This window comes from Pelodiscus sinensis, chromosome 1, assembly GCF_052426305.1.
Source record: "Pelodiscus sinensis isolate ZL-2025 chromosome 1, ASM5242630v1, whole genome shotgun sequence".
Taxonomy (NCBI): Eukaryota; Metazoa; Chordata; order Testudines; family Trionychidae; genus Pelodiscus; species Pelodiscus sinensis.
In genome coordinates, this window is record NC_143052.1 from 250,821,315 (window position 1) to 250,838,351 (window position 17,037).

General features: G+C 40.2%; 1 protein-coding gene across 3 annotated transcripts in view; it reads right to left on the reverse strand.

Annotated features, from left to right (window-relative positions):
• The window catches only part of TPP2 (tripeptidyl peptidase 2), an 83,670-nt gene that overhangs the window by 52,425 nt on the left and 14,208 nt on the right, over positions 1–17,037 (reverse strand). For all 3 annotated transcript variants that reach the window (XM_075918739.2, XM_075918740.2, XM_089775420.1), the window contains exons 7-14: positions 16,177–16,331; positions 14,206–14,282; positions 13,532–13,659; positions 10,603–10,702; positions 7,769–7,917; positions 7,479–7,594; positions 5,018–5,186; positions 3,067–3,224 (exon numbers count right to left, since the gene is read on the reverse strand). In XM_075918739.2, coding sequence (XP_075774854.2) covers positions 3,067–3,224; positions 5,018–5,186; positions 7,479–7,594; positions 7,769–7,917; positions 10,603–10,702; positions 13,532–13,659; positions 14,206–14,282; positions 16,177–16,331 — 1,052 coding nt within the window. The remainder of the gene's footprint in view (positions 1–3,066; positions 3,225–5,017; positions 5,187–7,478; positions 7,595–7,768; positions 7,918–10,602; positions 10,703–13,531; positions 13,660–14,205; positions 14,283–16,176; positions 16,332–17,037) is intronic.

A 17,037-nucleotide genomic window follows, 5' to 3' on the forward strand; every position in this document is an offset into this window, starting at 1 on the left:
ATACATGTGTGTGTGTGTGTAAAGTGCTTTACAACTAGTACAATTCAGAGTCCCATAGTTTTATACAGATTTCTGCACGACACATCACATCCAGCTATTTGGCTCAGAAGGGTAGCTGTGTTAGTCTGTAAGGGCACGTCTACACAGTAGGGCTAAAGCTGAAATAAGCTATGCAACTTAGGCTATGCAGTTGACACACCTGAAGTTGAAATAGTTTATTTCAGGTTTTGGCACTGCCTACACAGCAGGAAGTCTGAGGAAGAGCACTCTTCCTCAGACTTCCCTTACTCCTCGTAAAAAGGTTACAGGAGTCAGAATAGGAAGTCCTCCAGCTCACCATTATTTTGGCATTATGTCGAAATAACCACTTGTAGTGTAGACGTGGACTATGTTATTTCAGAATAATAGCCGTTATTCCAAAATAATACTGCTGTGTAGATGTACTCTAACTGGAAAAACTGAACAACAAATGGTCCCACAGCGCCTTAGAGACAAAAAAGTCGTAGATGGTATCATGAGCTTTTGTGGGCACAACCCACTTCTTCAGAAGTCTGGAATAAGGGGTCCAGGATACAAATAAATAGAGAAAGAGAGGGAACGGGGAGTAAAGGGAAGGGGAAAAAAATAGGGGGATACCCCCCCCCATTAGTGTCCATGCTAAATGAAGCTAATAGAGTGGTCTGTAAGTACCCTGTACTTAGCTTTTCATCATTAGGGTGTGGAATGTAGTATGGATGTAAGTGACTAGTTACTCCCTCCCCCCGCTCCCCCCCCCCCGCCGGCTTTGCTGTCTCTATTACAGGCAGGGGTGGGGGTGGGGACCTGGTGCTGCGGGGGGGGAGGGGGGGGGGGGGGGGGAGAGGAGCTGTCTTAAAAGCCAGTTCTCCCCAGCACCGTTTCCACGGTGAGCAGGGGAGTAGCGAGGGAGTAGCTGATTCCTGGCTTGCACCCAGTCCCAAACTCTGTTTTTCAAATGCATTAGAGCTGCCAGGCTCTTAATACATTTAAAAAGCAATCAGAAGCACAGCAGGGGCAGGGGGAGGGCTGGCTCACACTGGGTCCCCTTGCTGTGCTTTAGTCTTTTAAATGTATGAAGAGCCAGCAGGGTCTTAATACATTTAAAAGGCATAGCCACAGTACAGTTAGCTCCTGGGGCCGGGAGCTAACACCACTGCAACTCCCCTGCTTATCAATTAGTCGATGGAAAAATCCGTCGATTAGTTAACTGATATTTAACATCCCTAGAATGTAGCGGTGCACCCAGTTCAAGTGTTTGTTCAAGACTTGATTATAGGAGCCAAACTTGTATGTAAACAAAACCACGTTCCGCAGCTTCAATCTCTAGCTGTTTTCTGAAATTGCTTTGTAATAGTAGTGTCAGTTTTAGATCCATTTGTGAAAACCCTGGCAAGTTAAAATGTTCCAAAGGTTTCTGTGTGTTACCATTTTGACTATTTTATGTGTTTCCATTAATCCTTTGTCACAGAGACTGTCCAGTTTGTCCAATATACACGGCAGAGGGGCATTACTGGCACTTCAGGGCATAGATCACATTAGTGGATATGCAGTTATATAAACCTCTGATGCAGTGGTTTATGTGGTTACGATATTGCCTGTATAGATGTGTGGAGCAGCTGCAGAACTTAGTTTCACTTACAAGTTTGACGCCTATAATCAAAGGTTTCAAACACACACTTGAACTGGATGGGCCACTACATTCCACACCCTAATAACATAAAAAGCTAAATACTAGGAACTTAGGGTAAGTCTACACAGTAACATTCTTCCAAAATAACTAACATTATTTTGAAATAACTTAATCCGCATCTACACCGCAGCACATTACATAATTATGCTGTGAAGCTGAAGGTCTTCTTACTCTAACTCCTGTAACCCTCATTGTATGAGAAGTAAGGGAAGATGGAGGAAAAGTGCTGTGTAGATGCTCCCAATTTTGAAATAATGCTAAATAGCGTTTTACATCCCTATTTTGCACCAACTTTTGAGGATTCCAGCTGCAACGCAATGGAGACGTTTCAGAGCTATTCTAAGTTTGACTCTTTTTTGGGGGTAGGAGGTTGGAGTACTCAACTACTAGATAAAGGATCAATGAGCAAAAATGAGAGAGAAACAGAAGGTAAGAGCTTCAGGGGGTAGCTGAGTTAGTCTATAAAATGCTACCAGACCATTTGCTTGCTGTTTTATTAGAAAGTAAGAATAGCAGAACATCTGAACCAAAAACAGCCTCTTTATCTAATCAGTAAGATACACTTCCCTGTATGTGGAGAGTGATATGGAGATCTGAGTTGGAAGTATCAGCCACACAATGCACGTCTACACTGAAATTAAAAAAATCCCAGGGCATGGCCACACCTCACCATGGTCAGCTGACTTGAGCTCCAGCTGTGGGTCTAAATATTGCTGTGCAGACACTTGTGTTTGGCATATTCTGGGGCTTTTCCTCACCTAAACATCAACAGAGCAACTGCATAACACTGCAGCCCAGCAAAGGTCAGCAGACCCAGGCCAGCTGTACATGTTTAATTGCTGTGTAGCTGTACCCACAGAGGATCAGATATTTCAAGAAAAGAAAAAGCTTAATTAGACCTTTTAAATCCAAGTAATAAGAAATATTGAAAAATTTTATAAAGTAAGAAAAAATAACTATACTATAAATATTTAGAGTTAGACACACTGAGCAGCTATGGCAAGTCTTTTGTAGTATTACAAAAGGCTTACTGGAGGCTAACTAGAAAATGGGTGCAAAATATTACAAAAGTCTACACTACCAGCCTGCAAAAGTAGAAATGCTTTTTATTCTTATCACAAAATTTTTCAAAAATAGGAGGCAACGTGAAGAAAATGGTTTAATTCTTCCTTACATGAAGCTACGAGTTCTTTCTATTTTAAATAAATTGTAGAACAGCATTTGCTAATCAATACAGGAAAAATAAGTGAAACGCTTTGGATGCTATAATCTAAATTATTTATAAAAATTAAATGAAAAAAGGACCACAGGAATAGGCAATAACACACTTTTTTTTATAAATATGAATACTTTCTTACCTCAGTGCAATGTAGTCCTTCTCTCAGGCCTCGTGGGTCTACACGTACATTTATATGCCTGCATTGGTTCATGAGCTCTAAATGACTGGGACACTGAACCCATGCTGCATTTGAAGTTAAGGCTAAATGAAGTTGGAGAGAGATTCTTTCGCTGTTTTCTGAAACAAAATGCAGTTTTAAAAAGCTTAATACAATAATCCAACACAAATGTTTAGCTGCTACTGTATTAATTTTTTTAATACAGCTTGGCCCAGCATCACACTGGGCTCCTAGTTCCCTACTCCCCACAAAGTGCTGGGAATCTCTGATCCTGCAACATCCATAGTCCTTCCAGACCATGGATGTTGCTGGAATACTGTGTTCCGGTTCATAGAGGTGCAAACTGTATTCCCACTAATGCAGTGGTCCCCAACACGGTGCATTTGTGTGCATCCGCCAAGTGCTCAGGGCCGGCCTGGCCCCGGGCACATGGCACATTCGTGGTGCCGAAGCCGGCCCCAGGAGCGCCGTGGATTGGCCGCCCGCACTCTAGGCACGTGGCGCTTGGCGGGGGGGGAAGGGGGGGAAAAAGTGCCAGCCCCGGGTGCGCAACGCTTGGGGGAGTCCCCCCGCCCCCGGGCACGCGGCTATGGGGGGGGGGCTGGCCCCGCAATGCTTGGGGGCGGGGGGCCTGCCCCCGGGAGCCCGGCAGGCGAACGGTCATGCCGCCTGGCAACCTCAAATGGTTGGGGACCACTGCACTAATGTGTACATGGTTCACAATTACTGGTGGGAACTAGGGATGCAAAACCGTGTTTAATTATGTAACCATGTAACCACTAAAAATCATTGGTTACACAAGCTGCAGACTCTGCAGGGTAAAGGGCAAGACACATACCTTCTCAATCCAGAATTCAAAGGATACAATTATTGAATCATGACTTAAACACATTATGGCACATACCAATACTAAAGTCCCATGGGTACACTAACTTAACTATATATTAAGGGTTAAAAGAAAAAGCTAGAAGCCTTATTTAAAAGCCTCCAGTCACCACAAGACTTCCACAACTATTGATCATAGAAAAGCAAGAGAGGAGAGACAGAATTGCAAATGCTTTATATAATTCGCCCTGAATGTTTGGGGTCATAAGAGGTCATGCCCAGGAACTAGTTATTTCTTAACTAAGTGCTTTCATTTTTTAAATAGGGATGTAAGCGACTTACCTAATAAGCCTAGGCCTGGCAGGGAGGCAGATGCACAGCAGTCCCCAGGACCTGGCGTGAGCCAGGGCTGCTCAGTCCCGGCTTGAGCCAGGTCTGGGACCTATTACCGCTGCAGCGAGGCAGTTTAAATGTAAGTGGAGTCAGGCTGCCTATGCATCTGGCTCCTACTGCATTTAAACTACAGAGCCACAGCTGGGAAGGGAAGGTGGAGCTTCTGGACCCTGCCTCCCCTTAACTACAAAGTTAGTCAATTACTCACTTCTTAACATCCTTAATTTGAAAGAGCATACATTCCCATAAACTGAGTTTTTTTGTATTCACCAAGTATTCCAGTTCAAGGACATTTTTTAATTTCTTGAATGTTTTTCCCCCACAGTCATTTAAAACACTTGATACTTTTCACTTCAATTTTCTCCAAAATAAAAAGAGATAAGCTTGACTTAAGAACATGAAGGCCTTCACCCTCCTAATGAAACTCTGAAAAAGCAGAGACTAAAACCAAGGGTTCAGAATGGAAAAAAAGCCACCTTGATTCAACTATGGAAACTATAATTACGAGTACCTGTATTAAAAAAAAAGCTGTATGTCATAATTCACTACTCCCCCCCCCCCACACTTAAACATAGTCTTTCATTTAAACAGTCTTGTTGCCATGTGTCATCTGCATGATCTGTACACCCAAATCCTCACTGAATTTACACCTTAAAATTCTGAAACATGTTTATGTAACCAGCTTCTTTCCTACCTGTATTTTCAGGAAAAACTGGTTCTATGCCAACCCCATGGTCAGAAGGTGCAGCTACCTGGACAGGATCTCTGAGGTAGATTCCACGGTTGTTTCCAACAGTAACAGCAAAACCTATGTTATTTGTGAATGATGAATTTTGAATGAGGTAGTCATAAGCTTTATCAACCTATTGAGAAAAAACAGTGCTCCAATTAACCCTAAAATAGGCAGAATAGAAAATACTTAACTTTTAGACAAAGTTTTTAGAAAGTGTTGCCACTAATGGTAAAGCTACACGAGTTTGGCATTTGAGTTATAATGGTCATGGTTTACTAGGGAGCGCAGCCCCCTTCTTGCTATGCTCGCCAACTCCCCTTTCTGGGGTTAGGTGTCTGAGCACTGGAGGTGGGTTTGGAGAAGGCAGGGCGGCTGAGGGGAGGACAGTGATCCGACTAATTTTATTTAAATTAACTACAGTGGCTACACACACACAATATTGGAGGAAGGAGCTGCATTCAAGCTGCCTTATCAATGTAGCTTACTGGGTTAACCTGTTTCCTTGCCTATAGAGATGTACATTTATTATTTCCTTACTTTTTGAGAATATGTTCGTTATAAGAAGTTATAGTAGGTTTGGCAATAACTCAAGGGACTTACAGGCCACATCCTGTATGCTGAGCTAAGGCAAAGCTAGCATGCACATGCCTGGGACGTTTTACCCAGCTAGCAAAGGCAATGTGCATATATTTGGGACCTTTCACCTAGATAAAGCAATCATCAATGGCAACAGGGCTTACTCAAACTTAGCAGGTACATGATTACTTGGGGAAAAAACACAAAAACAAAATAACTGGTTAAGACCAGACCAGATAACTGGGTAGGACAGAAACAACAAATGTGATGGGCTTTTTGTGGTTGTCTATGGCAGTGGTTCTCAAAGTGCGGTCCACTAGTGGTCCGTGACCACCTCTTAGGTGGTCCACAGCTCGAGCTCAGCCCCTTCTCTCATGCAGTGGGGAACTTCAGCCAGGCAGTCACCACACAGCCACAAGGCTCCAGCACCAGCAGCAGCTCCTGTGTGCCGGGCTCTTTTGAACTTCCCGAGCAGCTGCACTTGGCTGAGGCATGGTGTACTTCCGTCTGTACCTCCACCTCATAGGAGATGGATGTACAGATGTCGAGACAGCTCAAGCTGCACTTATCTGCCCCCGCCCAAATGGGGCATGAATTTGTTTCAATGGTAACAAATAGAACAATGTGATAATACGTTGAGATCAAGGATATACTGACCAGTGGGAAAAAGAGAGACTTTACCATCAGTAAGAGGAGGAAATACAAATAAAGAGGAGAGGAAGCAGCCTCTACTGAATATGCACCCAATGTCAAAGTAACATTTTAAAAGTAGCATCCTGGTCTACGTACAGTAGCAAAAATAAGAGGTAATCCTTGGGTGGTATGAGAATGAGGGACACTGGTAACGATGGGGAAGATTAATGGCCAACACCTCAGGTAGTTCTAGAGAGAACTGTGTGAGTTTAGGGGAATGTGCAACTATACTTCCATACCAATTCTATTTTATGAAATTAGGGTTTGTGTGACTATGTTAAATGTATTAATAAGCTATATTTGTAAATATACAAGCGTTTCCTATAACTTTGAGCATATTACATAAAAGGAGAAAGACTTCACCTTCCCGGGGGGGGGGGGGGGATAGAATAGTCTAAAGTTGTAGAGTCAAATTTTCAAAAAAAACAAACAACTCACTTATGAAAATGGTACTTAAGAGCATAAGTTTCAGTGATTTGCAAGACAGACTTAGAATTCTAAACATAACCATTAGGATTCACATGCTGATCCACTGTGTTATGCTACCATTAGTCCCTATGCTCCGCAATACACCACATTCTAGACTTAGAAGCCAAGTCTTATTGAAAATTTTACCTGTAATTAGTTTTCAGGCAGACAGTAGAGTACACATAGATGTTATGGACACAGTTCACTTTTAAGTATATTTAATTGTTTGTGAGCGTTTTAGTTTGCTATTTAAAAAACACTGGTAAACAACTGGACTCAAAATAAACACCTTCCTAGGAAAAACAAACCAAAGAAACAAAGCAAAGTAGGAGGATGCAGCAGATTCCACATAAACCCACAGCTAATTGTTAGGTTGAAAAGAGAAGTATTTTCATTCAATACTTTTGTTATTATACCTAATGAAGTTACTCTAATTAACCATTCAAATTATTGTGTGTTTAACAGCTACCCGAGTATGTAATCTGTTTAACTGTAAAAACTTCTTTATAGACAATCTTTGTTTGCGTGGGTTATTGCACATCAAAGAGAAAAAAAATTCAGAAAGAAAAAATGTTAGTCAACTTGTATATTACCTGTTTCCTCTCCAAGTGACCAGATTTCAAGTTGACAATATCCCTTTAAAGTTAATGGGCTGTATAATTTTGGCATCTATGCTGTTAAATACCTGAATAATACCATGTCCTTGTGCAAACACTTCTATATTTTCGGCCTTCACTGCAGTATTTTCTAAAGCTCTTCTGACAGAATGAGTAGTGTAATGAACATCATTAGCTTTGAGACCTGAAATTAAAGTGTTATTGATACAATATTAAAGAACATGAAGTTTCAACATTAGCTCTTATTAAATGTAAAATCAAGATTACTTCAGTAAAATTATTGGATTTCAATTTATAAAAGCAATGTAATAAAGATCACATTTTATCTTTTCATTAAGACAGACATAACATCCATTACCTGATAGTACTAAAGCAATGCCTCCACATGCATTAGGTGAAGACATTGATGTGCCATTCATGAGCTGTGTTCCTCTTAAAGTCCAGTTAGGAACAGAAGCAATAGCTCCTCCTGGTGCACTGATACTCACGCCAAGAGCTCCATCGGTACTAAAAAGTTATAATCAAAATACATGTTTATACAAACAACCATTTCACATTAAATACAATCATGTGGTAGCTTTAATCATATGTTAGTGTTAGCCTGCATTCTCTAATACTACTGCACAGGTACTTACCAAATTCAAAATTGATTTTTGACATTGTTTAGTATTTTCATACTATTCAGTCATGATTTGACTATAAAAACTTCACTTCAAAGAAAATAAATATTTAATATCTATAACACTGACAATTTTTGGAATTGAAAGAACAGATTATTTTTACTTATCTATCATAGACCAGTTTGTCAAAGGAACAAATTTCCTAACCAAAAGTTAAACACCCAATACTTATTTAAAGTTAGGAACTTTAATGTGAAGCTGAACCACAGGGCAAATGTACTTTATTCTTAGGCTGTGTCTAGACTGGCAAGTTTTTCCGCAAAAGCAGCTACTTTTGCGGAAAAACTTGCCAGCTGTCTACACTGGCCAGTTGAATTTGCGCAAGAACACTGACGATCTAATGTAAGATTGTCAGTGTTCTTGTGCAAATACTATGCTGCTCCCGTTCGGGAAAAGCCCTCTTGCGCAAATGTATTTGCGCAAGAGTGCCAGTGTAGACAGCTAAAAACTATTTTGTGCCAAAAATGCCCCGATGGAAAAAAGGGCGATCGGGGCTTTCTTGCGCAAAACCACGTCTAGATTGGCACGGACGCTTTTCCGCATAAAGTACTTTTGTGCAAAAGCGTCCGTGCCAACCTAGACGCTCTTTTCCGCAAATGCTTTTAACAGAAAAACTTTTCCTTTAAAAGCATTTGCGGAAAATCATGCCAGTCTAGATGCAGCCTTAATGTTTTTTCCTTCAAAAATGGTGAGGAAGAGCAAAAGAGAATGCAAAACGAAGATGTTTAATTTCTGGTTTGTGGTTACTTCCACACTTTAAAATTTGCAGGTGCTGCCCTATGCTGAGGCATAACAATATGGTGGCTTTAAGAGGGTTTTAAGCTTTTTCAGGGCATAAAGAGGCACCTGTCATAATCCAGACAGCCCTGGGGGCCTAAAGCTTCATCAATGCTACAAAGCTAAATTGACCCAAGCATAGCCATCAAGTCATTACCACCTCAGTCAGTGATGCATGTCCTGACCAGGAGCTCTTCCAATAACTGACCTGAGAGAGAGATATTGTGGAAAGGGAGTTCCAGCTGTGAGCCCTGGGACAGTGCTGACAGCTAACAGGGCATGTAAATAATGTAGTTTGTACAGACACTGCACCACCCTAACTACATCGACCCAAGGACTGTACTTCTCACAGAAGCAGAGTTAAGTTAATGTAGCATGCAACTTACATCAGCAGAAGCAATATTGTAGTGTCTATGTAAGGTTGACATAGGCTGCCTTATGATGACCTAATTGCAGCGTATACCAAGCCTAAGAAACAGCTGCCTCACTCCCGGCTGCTCTATGGATTGGTCTCAGCTCTGCCTGGAATCTCTACAACAATACATGCTGCATCACCATCTGGCAATGCTCATCATCTGGTCCTTGCCATAGGATCTTTGGCAGACAGTCTTCCGCTCAATTCCTGTACCAGAGAAGTCAGCAACCTCAGGGTTTAGGGCCCCTTTGTGTGATTCTATCCATTTTATGCAAAATACTGCAAATCACTCATGCTAGAGATTAATATTTTACTGAAATGTACCATATATAAACAACCTCAGTGTTCCACAGTGAAAGTCTCCCAATTCTTTCACACCCTCTCTGTTATCTCTCCCATGCTATGTTTCATTTAACCTAGACTGTAAGCTTCTTGGAACTGGTCTGTAAAAGCTGTAGACATAGTAAAAAAGAATGACTCTTTACTACAGGAGTCACAGAGAAATAGAGAGAGTGCACCGACAGAGGGCAACTCTGCTTCACAGATCCCATTGCCATGGGGAATATATAGGGGCCCAACTGCTGCTGCCACCCTGCGCTGTCTCTCCCCCTCAATAATCCCTGAGGCCAGGCCCTTTAGGAAATGAGGTGCCATGAGGGGGAAAAGATAGGGCAGTGGCAGGACGTTCGGGGTGGGGGGGGTGGGGGGGGGGGGGAGAATGGGTTTGGACATGCTCCTCCTTTCCCTGAGTTGGAGTGGCCAATCCGTTCCAGACGAAGACCCAAGATCTAGCTGGATCCAGCGCAAAGAGCCTGGGCGGGGGAAGAGAGCCTGGCCCTTTAAGAAGGCTTTTTAGCCTCCGCAGGCTCCCATTGTCTGCCCCGGTGAGCACAGGGGACCCAGGAGGCATGGGCCATGTTCACAAGCCACACTAACGGGGGGGGGGATTATAAGAGGGGAGAGAAAGAAGAGTTAGCCACACCAGCCCTAGGTCTCCTAGGCTGATTGCAAATACACTCCAGCCTGTAGATGGCCTGTGGGTCTGGAGTTTGACACCCTCCTCCTGCCACCCAAATTATAAGAACAAAGGAGAACACGGATATTCTACATCTCCCTCAGGTATACGGTGACTGCGTTAGGGAAAGGTAATTTGTTTTTTGGCTCTGAAGTGCTGCAACATCCTCAGTTTCAAGAGTCACATGAGGTTAGATATCCAAGAATGGGAACCCATACAAAACACTTCTCCTTGGAAAGAAACTTTCATTCCACAATTAACAGTCGCCATACAGCTCGTGAACTTTTGAATTACAGATCGCCTACCTGGGGCCTCTTGATGACCAAGTATACTGATTTGCTGGTAGTTTCTCTCTTAAGGAATATTCAGCAACCATCATATCAGGTGATACATATGCACCAACACCTATTAAAAAATATTTCAATATATGATGCAAGATCTTAAAGACATCCTTATTTGTAGCCTACAGCACACACATTTAAGAAGCAGTATAAATGTTTACATTAAAATATTCTTTCTGCTAGCATAAAGTTGGCCAGATATTGAGAACAGTTAAGTTTTTCCTCAGTGAAGTTCTGTACTTCATAACAGAGGGGGGTGAACTACAATTCATAGGTCCCTTATGTCTGGCCCCAAGCTCTAGCCTGGAAAGAATAAGCACTATCCCCTCCGCTTTTGTGTGCCCTCTCCCACAGCTTCAGCTCACCATGCCACCAGCATTGATGCTCTGAGCAGTGAGCTTTGGCCAGTCAGAGCACCTGTAGCGATGGCAGCCCCAGTGCTCTGGATGGTACAGTCAAGGGATGGGGGAAGAAGGGTTAGACAGAGAGCAAGGGCCAGGCACAGCCTCCCCTAGCCTTCCATACCTACCCTCTCTATGATTTCAGAACTCCAAGACGATGCTCAGACCCCTCCCCAAAAAGTTTGTCTGCCCCTGTTTACAGTAAATTTGAAGGCCAAGCAAGTATTATGTATAGTAACAATTATATAAGATATGCAACCCTAAATTCATCTAGCTAGACTTTGTTCTCCTGTCAAGTTTGTCCTATAGCCAACTCTTTAGTAAAAAAAAAGATTTCCCATGAACAACAAGAACAACATGTTACTCTGATACATTATCCCATTAATAGTAAAAGGAATTGTGTGATTTTCCCCTGAAAAATTCAAAAAACTAAAATAAAATTCCATGAGGTAAAGGCTTTGTCTTCATTACAACAGCATGAATTACTACATTCAAACCATTTCATTTGTTTTTTTTTTTTTTAGACTTCACTTACTCAAGATAAGCTAAGAGCAACGACAATACAAAAAATACTTGAATTACAGTGCTGTAGAACCATAGGCTACGTCTAGACTGGCATGAATTTCCAGAAATGCTTTTAATGGAAAACTTTTCCGTTAAAAGCATTTTCGGAACAGAGTGTCTAGATTGGCACGGACGCTTTTCTGCAAAAGCACTTTTTGCGGAAAAGCATCTGTGGACAATCTAGATGCGCTTTTCCGCAAAAAAGCCCCGATAGCCATTTTCACCAGATCAGGACTTTTGCCTGAACGGGAGCAGCATAGTATTTCTGCAAAAAGCACTGATTTCTTACAATAGGAAGTCAGTGCTTTTGCGGCAATTCAAGCGGCCAGTGTAGACCGCTGGCATGTTTTTCCGGAAAGGCGGCTGATTTTCTAAAAAACTGGCCAGTCTAGACACAGCCACAGTGTAATACTGCTCTCCCTCCCTTAAAAAAAAAAAAAAAAAAAAAAAAAGGATTGATGGAAAAATCCCTTCCATCTCATAAAGTCATCTCTCTGAAAGGTGTTAGCTAGGTTGAATGAACAATTATGTGTGTCCATACCAGGGGTCAGAATGACCTAACTAGGACACCCAGGATGTAAAATTAACCTCCTGAGCAATGTAGCTAAATCAATCTAATGTTTAGGTGTAAATACGACCTTAGTCTACATTTCCAAGTTTTGCGAGCACAACTATGTCATTTACATCCCCCAGTGTAGATATAACTAAGTTGACATATTAACTAGTGTCATTCAGGAAGGTTGCACAGATGTACCAGTGCAACTTCATCAGCTTATGCTACAGCTCCTCAAGAGGATTCTGCTGGCATGTTAGGTGTACTACACACTGAGAAGCCCCGTCTCATTGAAGCAGCACTCAAGCTTCATACCCAGCTTGACTTTAAAGGACCATTAAACCTGAACTGGACCTTTGTGTATGTAAATTGAAATTTAGTTGCAACACTTGAGTTATGCCATAAGCTAAAACTGCAGCAAAGACAAACCAAAAATAGCAAATCCCATTGTGCTGAAGGGTTAACTAAATTACTGCTCTACATTCTCTCAAAGTGAGTCACATGAAGACCTCTGAAAAAAGCCCACAAATTCAACTCCAGACTCCTGCTCATTTATTAGGCATACTAACTCACCTTTAAAAAAAACCCACCACATTTTAAGAACCTTAATGGAATTACTAAACTTTTTTTTAAAAGAATTATGGTTTCAGTATTTTCATGGATTATTAGTTTATCAAGTGGACTCTGACAACAGGAAGAACAAGTTTTGATTCCAAGAACAGCTTTTGACAGATGTTACAATGTATTTGGATGGATTCCTATCCCCGAACCCCGAAGAATCCCACTGAACAAATGCAAAATTTTAGATCCAAATGACAGAACTAGGATTCATTAGAGAAGAAAGAGGCAGCATATCAGGGTATCCAACCTAAAATTTCCCCATTCAAAGTTTATCTTCTGAATCTAAGATACTTTGAGTTAAATTGAGATTAAACTTAGTAAAATGTGGTTTTAGAAATAGCTAACAGCTATGGCATGAGCAGTCTTTAATACACAAATTATACTTGAAAAGAGTCAAATTTGTCTCAATGCTTTCTAAGGGCTCACCTTCTACAAGTTTATTAAAAATCAAATATCAAGACAAACTGCCTAGCAGCCTCCTGTATTTTTCTTCATGTTTAGCAGCCAGGAATTATTAGTTGCAAATAATGTCTAATTTCACCCCTAACTACATATTCAGACCAAACAGCAGGCTTCTGAACATAAATACACAGATCCCACACAGGTACATTAAGAAATACACCAAGAACATGGCTTAATTTAAGATAGTTCCTCCCCAAGTATATACAAATGATTTTGTAATCCTGTAAATCTTAAAATCAATTATTTGCATAGAGTTTTTTTTTTTCCCAATTTGTAAAAGACGTTTTGTTACCTATTACACTAGATGTAGTTCCACCTGGACATCCCACAGTAGAAAGGCAAGGACCATTATTCCCTGCACTTGAAATATATATTACATTGTGTTTCCATACAGCTTCATTAATTACTTCACAAATTCTCCTAAAACAAAAACACAAAAAACATTTACGCAACAAAATATTTGCTTCTTCCTTTTCAGTATCCAGGATGCAATTCAGATAACATTGAAATCAAGTGCAAAGCTGCCACTGACTGATGGGCCAAGATTTTATATTCTGCCTTGCTGAATAATATTCAGACGACTTGCCAGACCTTAAAGGCTCACTTGACTATAATGGGGGAGGCACCCCTAAACAGTTTTAAAAAGGAAAAAAAAATTAGTAAGATTTGTTTTTCTTGAGAAAAGATTCTGTAGCAACACACACATTGTAAAGGGATTATTCCTGTAATTTTCCCCCCAGAAAGAATATTGCACTGTACCACAAAAACTGACAATTTTAGCAGGTTTACATAATACACAGACTCAGGCTCAGCAGTTTGAGACATGCTGCCAACATTTTAATATCATTCTAGAAAGCTCATAATTAATTATTTACTCCTGTTGACACTGTTTACACAAATGAAACAATTTTTAACCTCAGTTTTCTTCAGTATTAAACCTGGTTATGGTAAAGCCAGTGCACTCACCCAGAATTTGGCCAGTGGGTTGCTTCTCCATAGCTGTAGTTGACAAGATCACACTTGTATTTTATTGCTTCTATCATCTGTTTAAGATTAAGTTAAACTTTACCACTAAATTCTTAGACATGACAAATAAGACCATCCATATAAACCCATTATAGATCCATCTGTAACACTGATGAATGAATGTCTATGAAGATTCTGATGCAGATTCATGCTTTTGTTAAAAGGCAGATTGCTTCAAGTCCAATTTGCCTCTTAACTAAATGTATTTTCCTGTGTAGACGATAAATGTTTGATGAACTCCAAACTTTGGAGTCCAACTATCAATTTATTTTCGTAACTTATACAGGTAAGATAATGTGGGTTTGTAAGACACTAGGGATCATTAGTTCTTGGCCACTGTACATTTGTAATCCTTACTGCCCAGTCTGTTTTGCAAACCAATCAAAACTGAGTGAAGTGACCCTTCATTCCAATGTATCTTCATGCTGGTCATATATAGATAGTTCTACAGATCATGCCTGAGATTGTATTTTAATTCCTTTTTGGATGGAAATAATTTACTTAGAGCTTCTTTTACTTTCTTTTCTATAGGTATCTAATTAGAATTCGGTGAGGAATAAAATAATGGAGATCCTGTGCCTTTGTTGCTGAAAGTGAAAAATGTCTAATCCTCTCTCAAAAGTAGTTGTGAAAGTAAGTCCTCTAATTCTTAATGAGCTCACTGGATGCATCAGGTTTCTTTTGTTGTCTAGCGAAACAATACCAATTGCATTGAAGCAACAATATTAAAATATACACCTAATCTTTGTCCCACGTTAGACTTCTCCAGTGTTTCACTCTACAAGACTAAAAAAAGTATACACTTCATACAACACAAAATATATATATTGGGTACTTAAAAAGAACCTTATAAGAGACTTATAAGATCCTCTATTTTCATTAGATAGTTTGGCACGCTAAGATATATAAAACATAGGAATGTTATTAACAGTTTAATATCCTGCTAAAAGCAATAACCTATATAGGATGCTCAAAACAAAGCCACATTACCAAAAATACTCAATTCACTGAACCTATCCCCAATGTATTTGTGAAACGGGAAATGGAATATGGGGCTAGCCAGACCACTGGACTATTTTCACAGGATAATTCTTATTTCAAACGTGCCATGCAGTATTTTCTTCATGACTTAACTATAATCTTATACCCCCAATGCCTGAAACTTCATATTTTCTAGCTTGTAAAAATGTTCATATTACTTAAATTCTTGTTAGACTTCTCCTGAGATTCTTCTTGGTCTTGGAAGCAACAAATGATCAAACTCAATACTGCCCTTTCCTGACTCCAGTTGAGTTTCTCTTATGCTCAACTGTAAATGACTATTTTAAACTATGGATTTATTAAAATAGTCTCCACTCTGGAATGCCTTGAAAAAAGTCACATCAAACAACTAAGATTTAAGATTTAATTGAACTGATTACAAAAGTTTTTTGGACACAGTGTTGATCAAATTTAGTAGCAGTTTTCCCCTCAAATCACTCCAATTATACGTGGTGAAACTCTCAACTCCGTCTCCCTCAGGACCTAACTAGTGTCAAATTAGAGAATTTATTGAACCAGAGGAGGTCAATATTGTCTAGCAGCATTACCAACTCTTCCACTGCTTAGTGGTCTCTTAGAAGAGATTTAGGATAAATTAGAGCTAAACAACAATACAGAACACAGGGCCACCACTGGTGGCTGTAAAACTTGATGGGACTGTGGAAAACTTGGCCACACCCATGATAAGTGGAAACTTGGCTAAATAAAAATCATGCTGAAACACAGATGTTGTCAGACCAGAGTGCCAGACCACAGAGATTCAGTGTGAACTTCACTTTCTTTCCTAGCTATTGAAAAGGCATACTTACACACAATGTCCTATATCAAGCAACTTAATTCAATTAGCTATTAATTCAGCTACACACTTACAGCTCTTATAAGGCCAGTGCCAGTTTCCATTGTGCTTAATCTTGTATCACCAATCTTGATGGCAAGAATCTGAGCTCCTGGAGCCACACCATTTCGTTCGGGCTCTTCTGGAAAGTACCCAGCAGCAATACTAGCTACATGTGTCCCATGTGCTCCTGAACATATCAAACAAAAAGCATGTTATTGCATGAGCTCAATAACACAATCCAGTAAGAAACCTCAGTTATGCTAATTTAATATGCTATGATTTTCATTTACTGAGCAATTTATACTTAAAAAACTATGGACTTATGTAGAAAGCTACTAAATCCACATGGAATTTAGATTCTTCAGAAGTGTCTTCACTAATTTTGACAGCTATACATTCTTTGAATCTTCTGATTATCAATTGTTAATGTCTCCTGCACCTTTCACTGATATTTTACATTTTTAAAAGCAAGCAGTCATAAAGGTAACCATACATCATATTTATATAAACTGCACAAAAATGGGATAAAAGTATAGTGGCACAGGTGTCATTTCAAAGGAAATGTATATAGACAACCTTCATTATGCCTCGGCAAATACAAATTTAGTCATTGCTTTGATAAGATACACAATTTTCTTTTAGAAGCTGCCCTCCATTGGTAACCATTCAAGCTGCAGGAGAAAGCAATTAAATTTAGCCACTCTCTATTTAAAGCAATGCAGTAGCAATTAAGTTTAGTAGCCTGATTTTCTTCTCTCCTATGCCAGGGAGATTCAGGAGTAACTCCAGTGAAGTCAATCATGTATACTTTTAAGCAGCAGCATTAGCAAGTAGAGTATCAGGACTGCAGTGTATAGAACCGAAGTTGGAAACCTACTAATTTACGTTAAGAG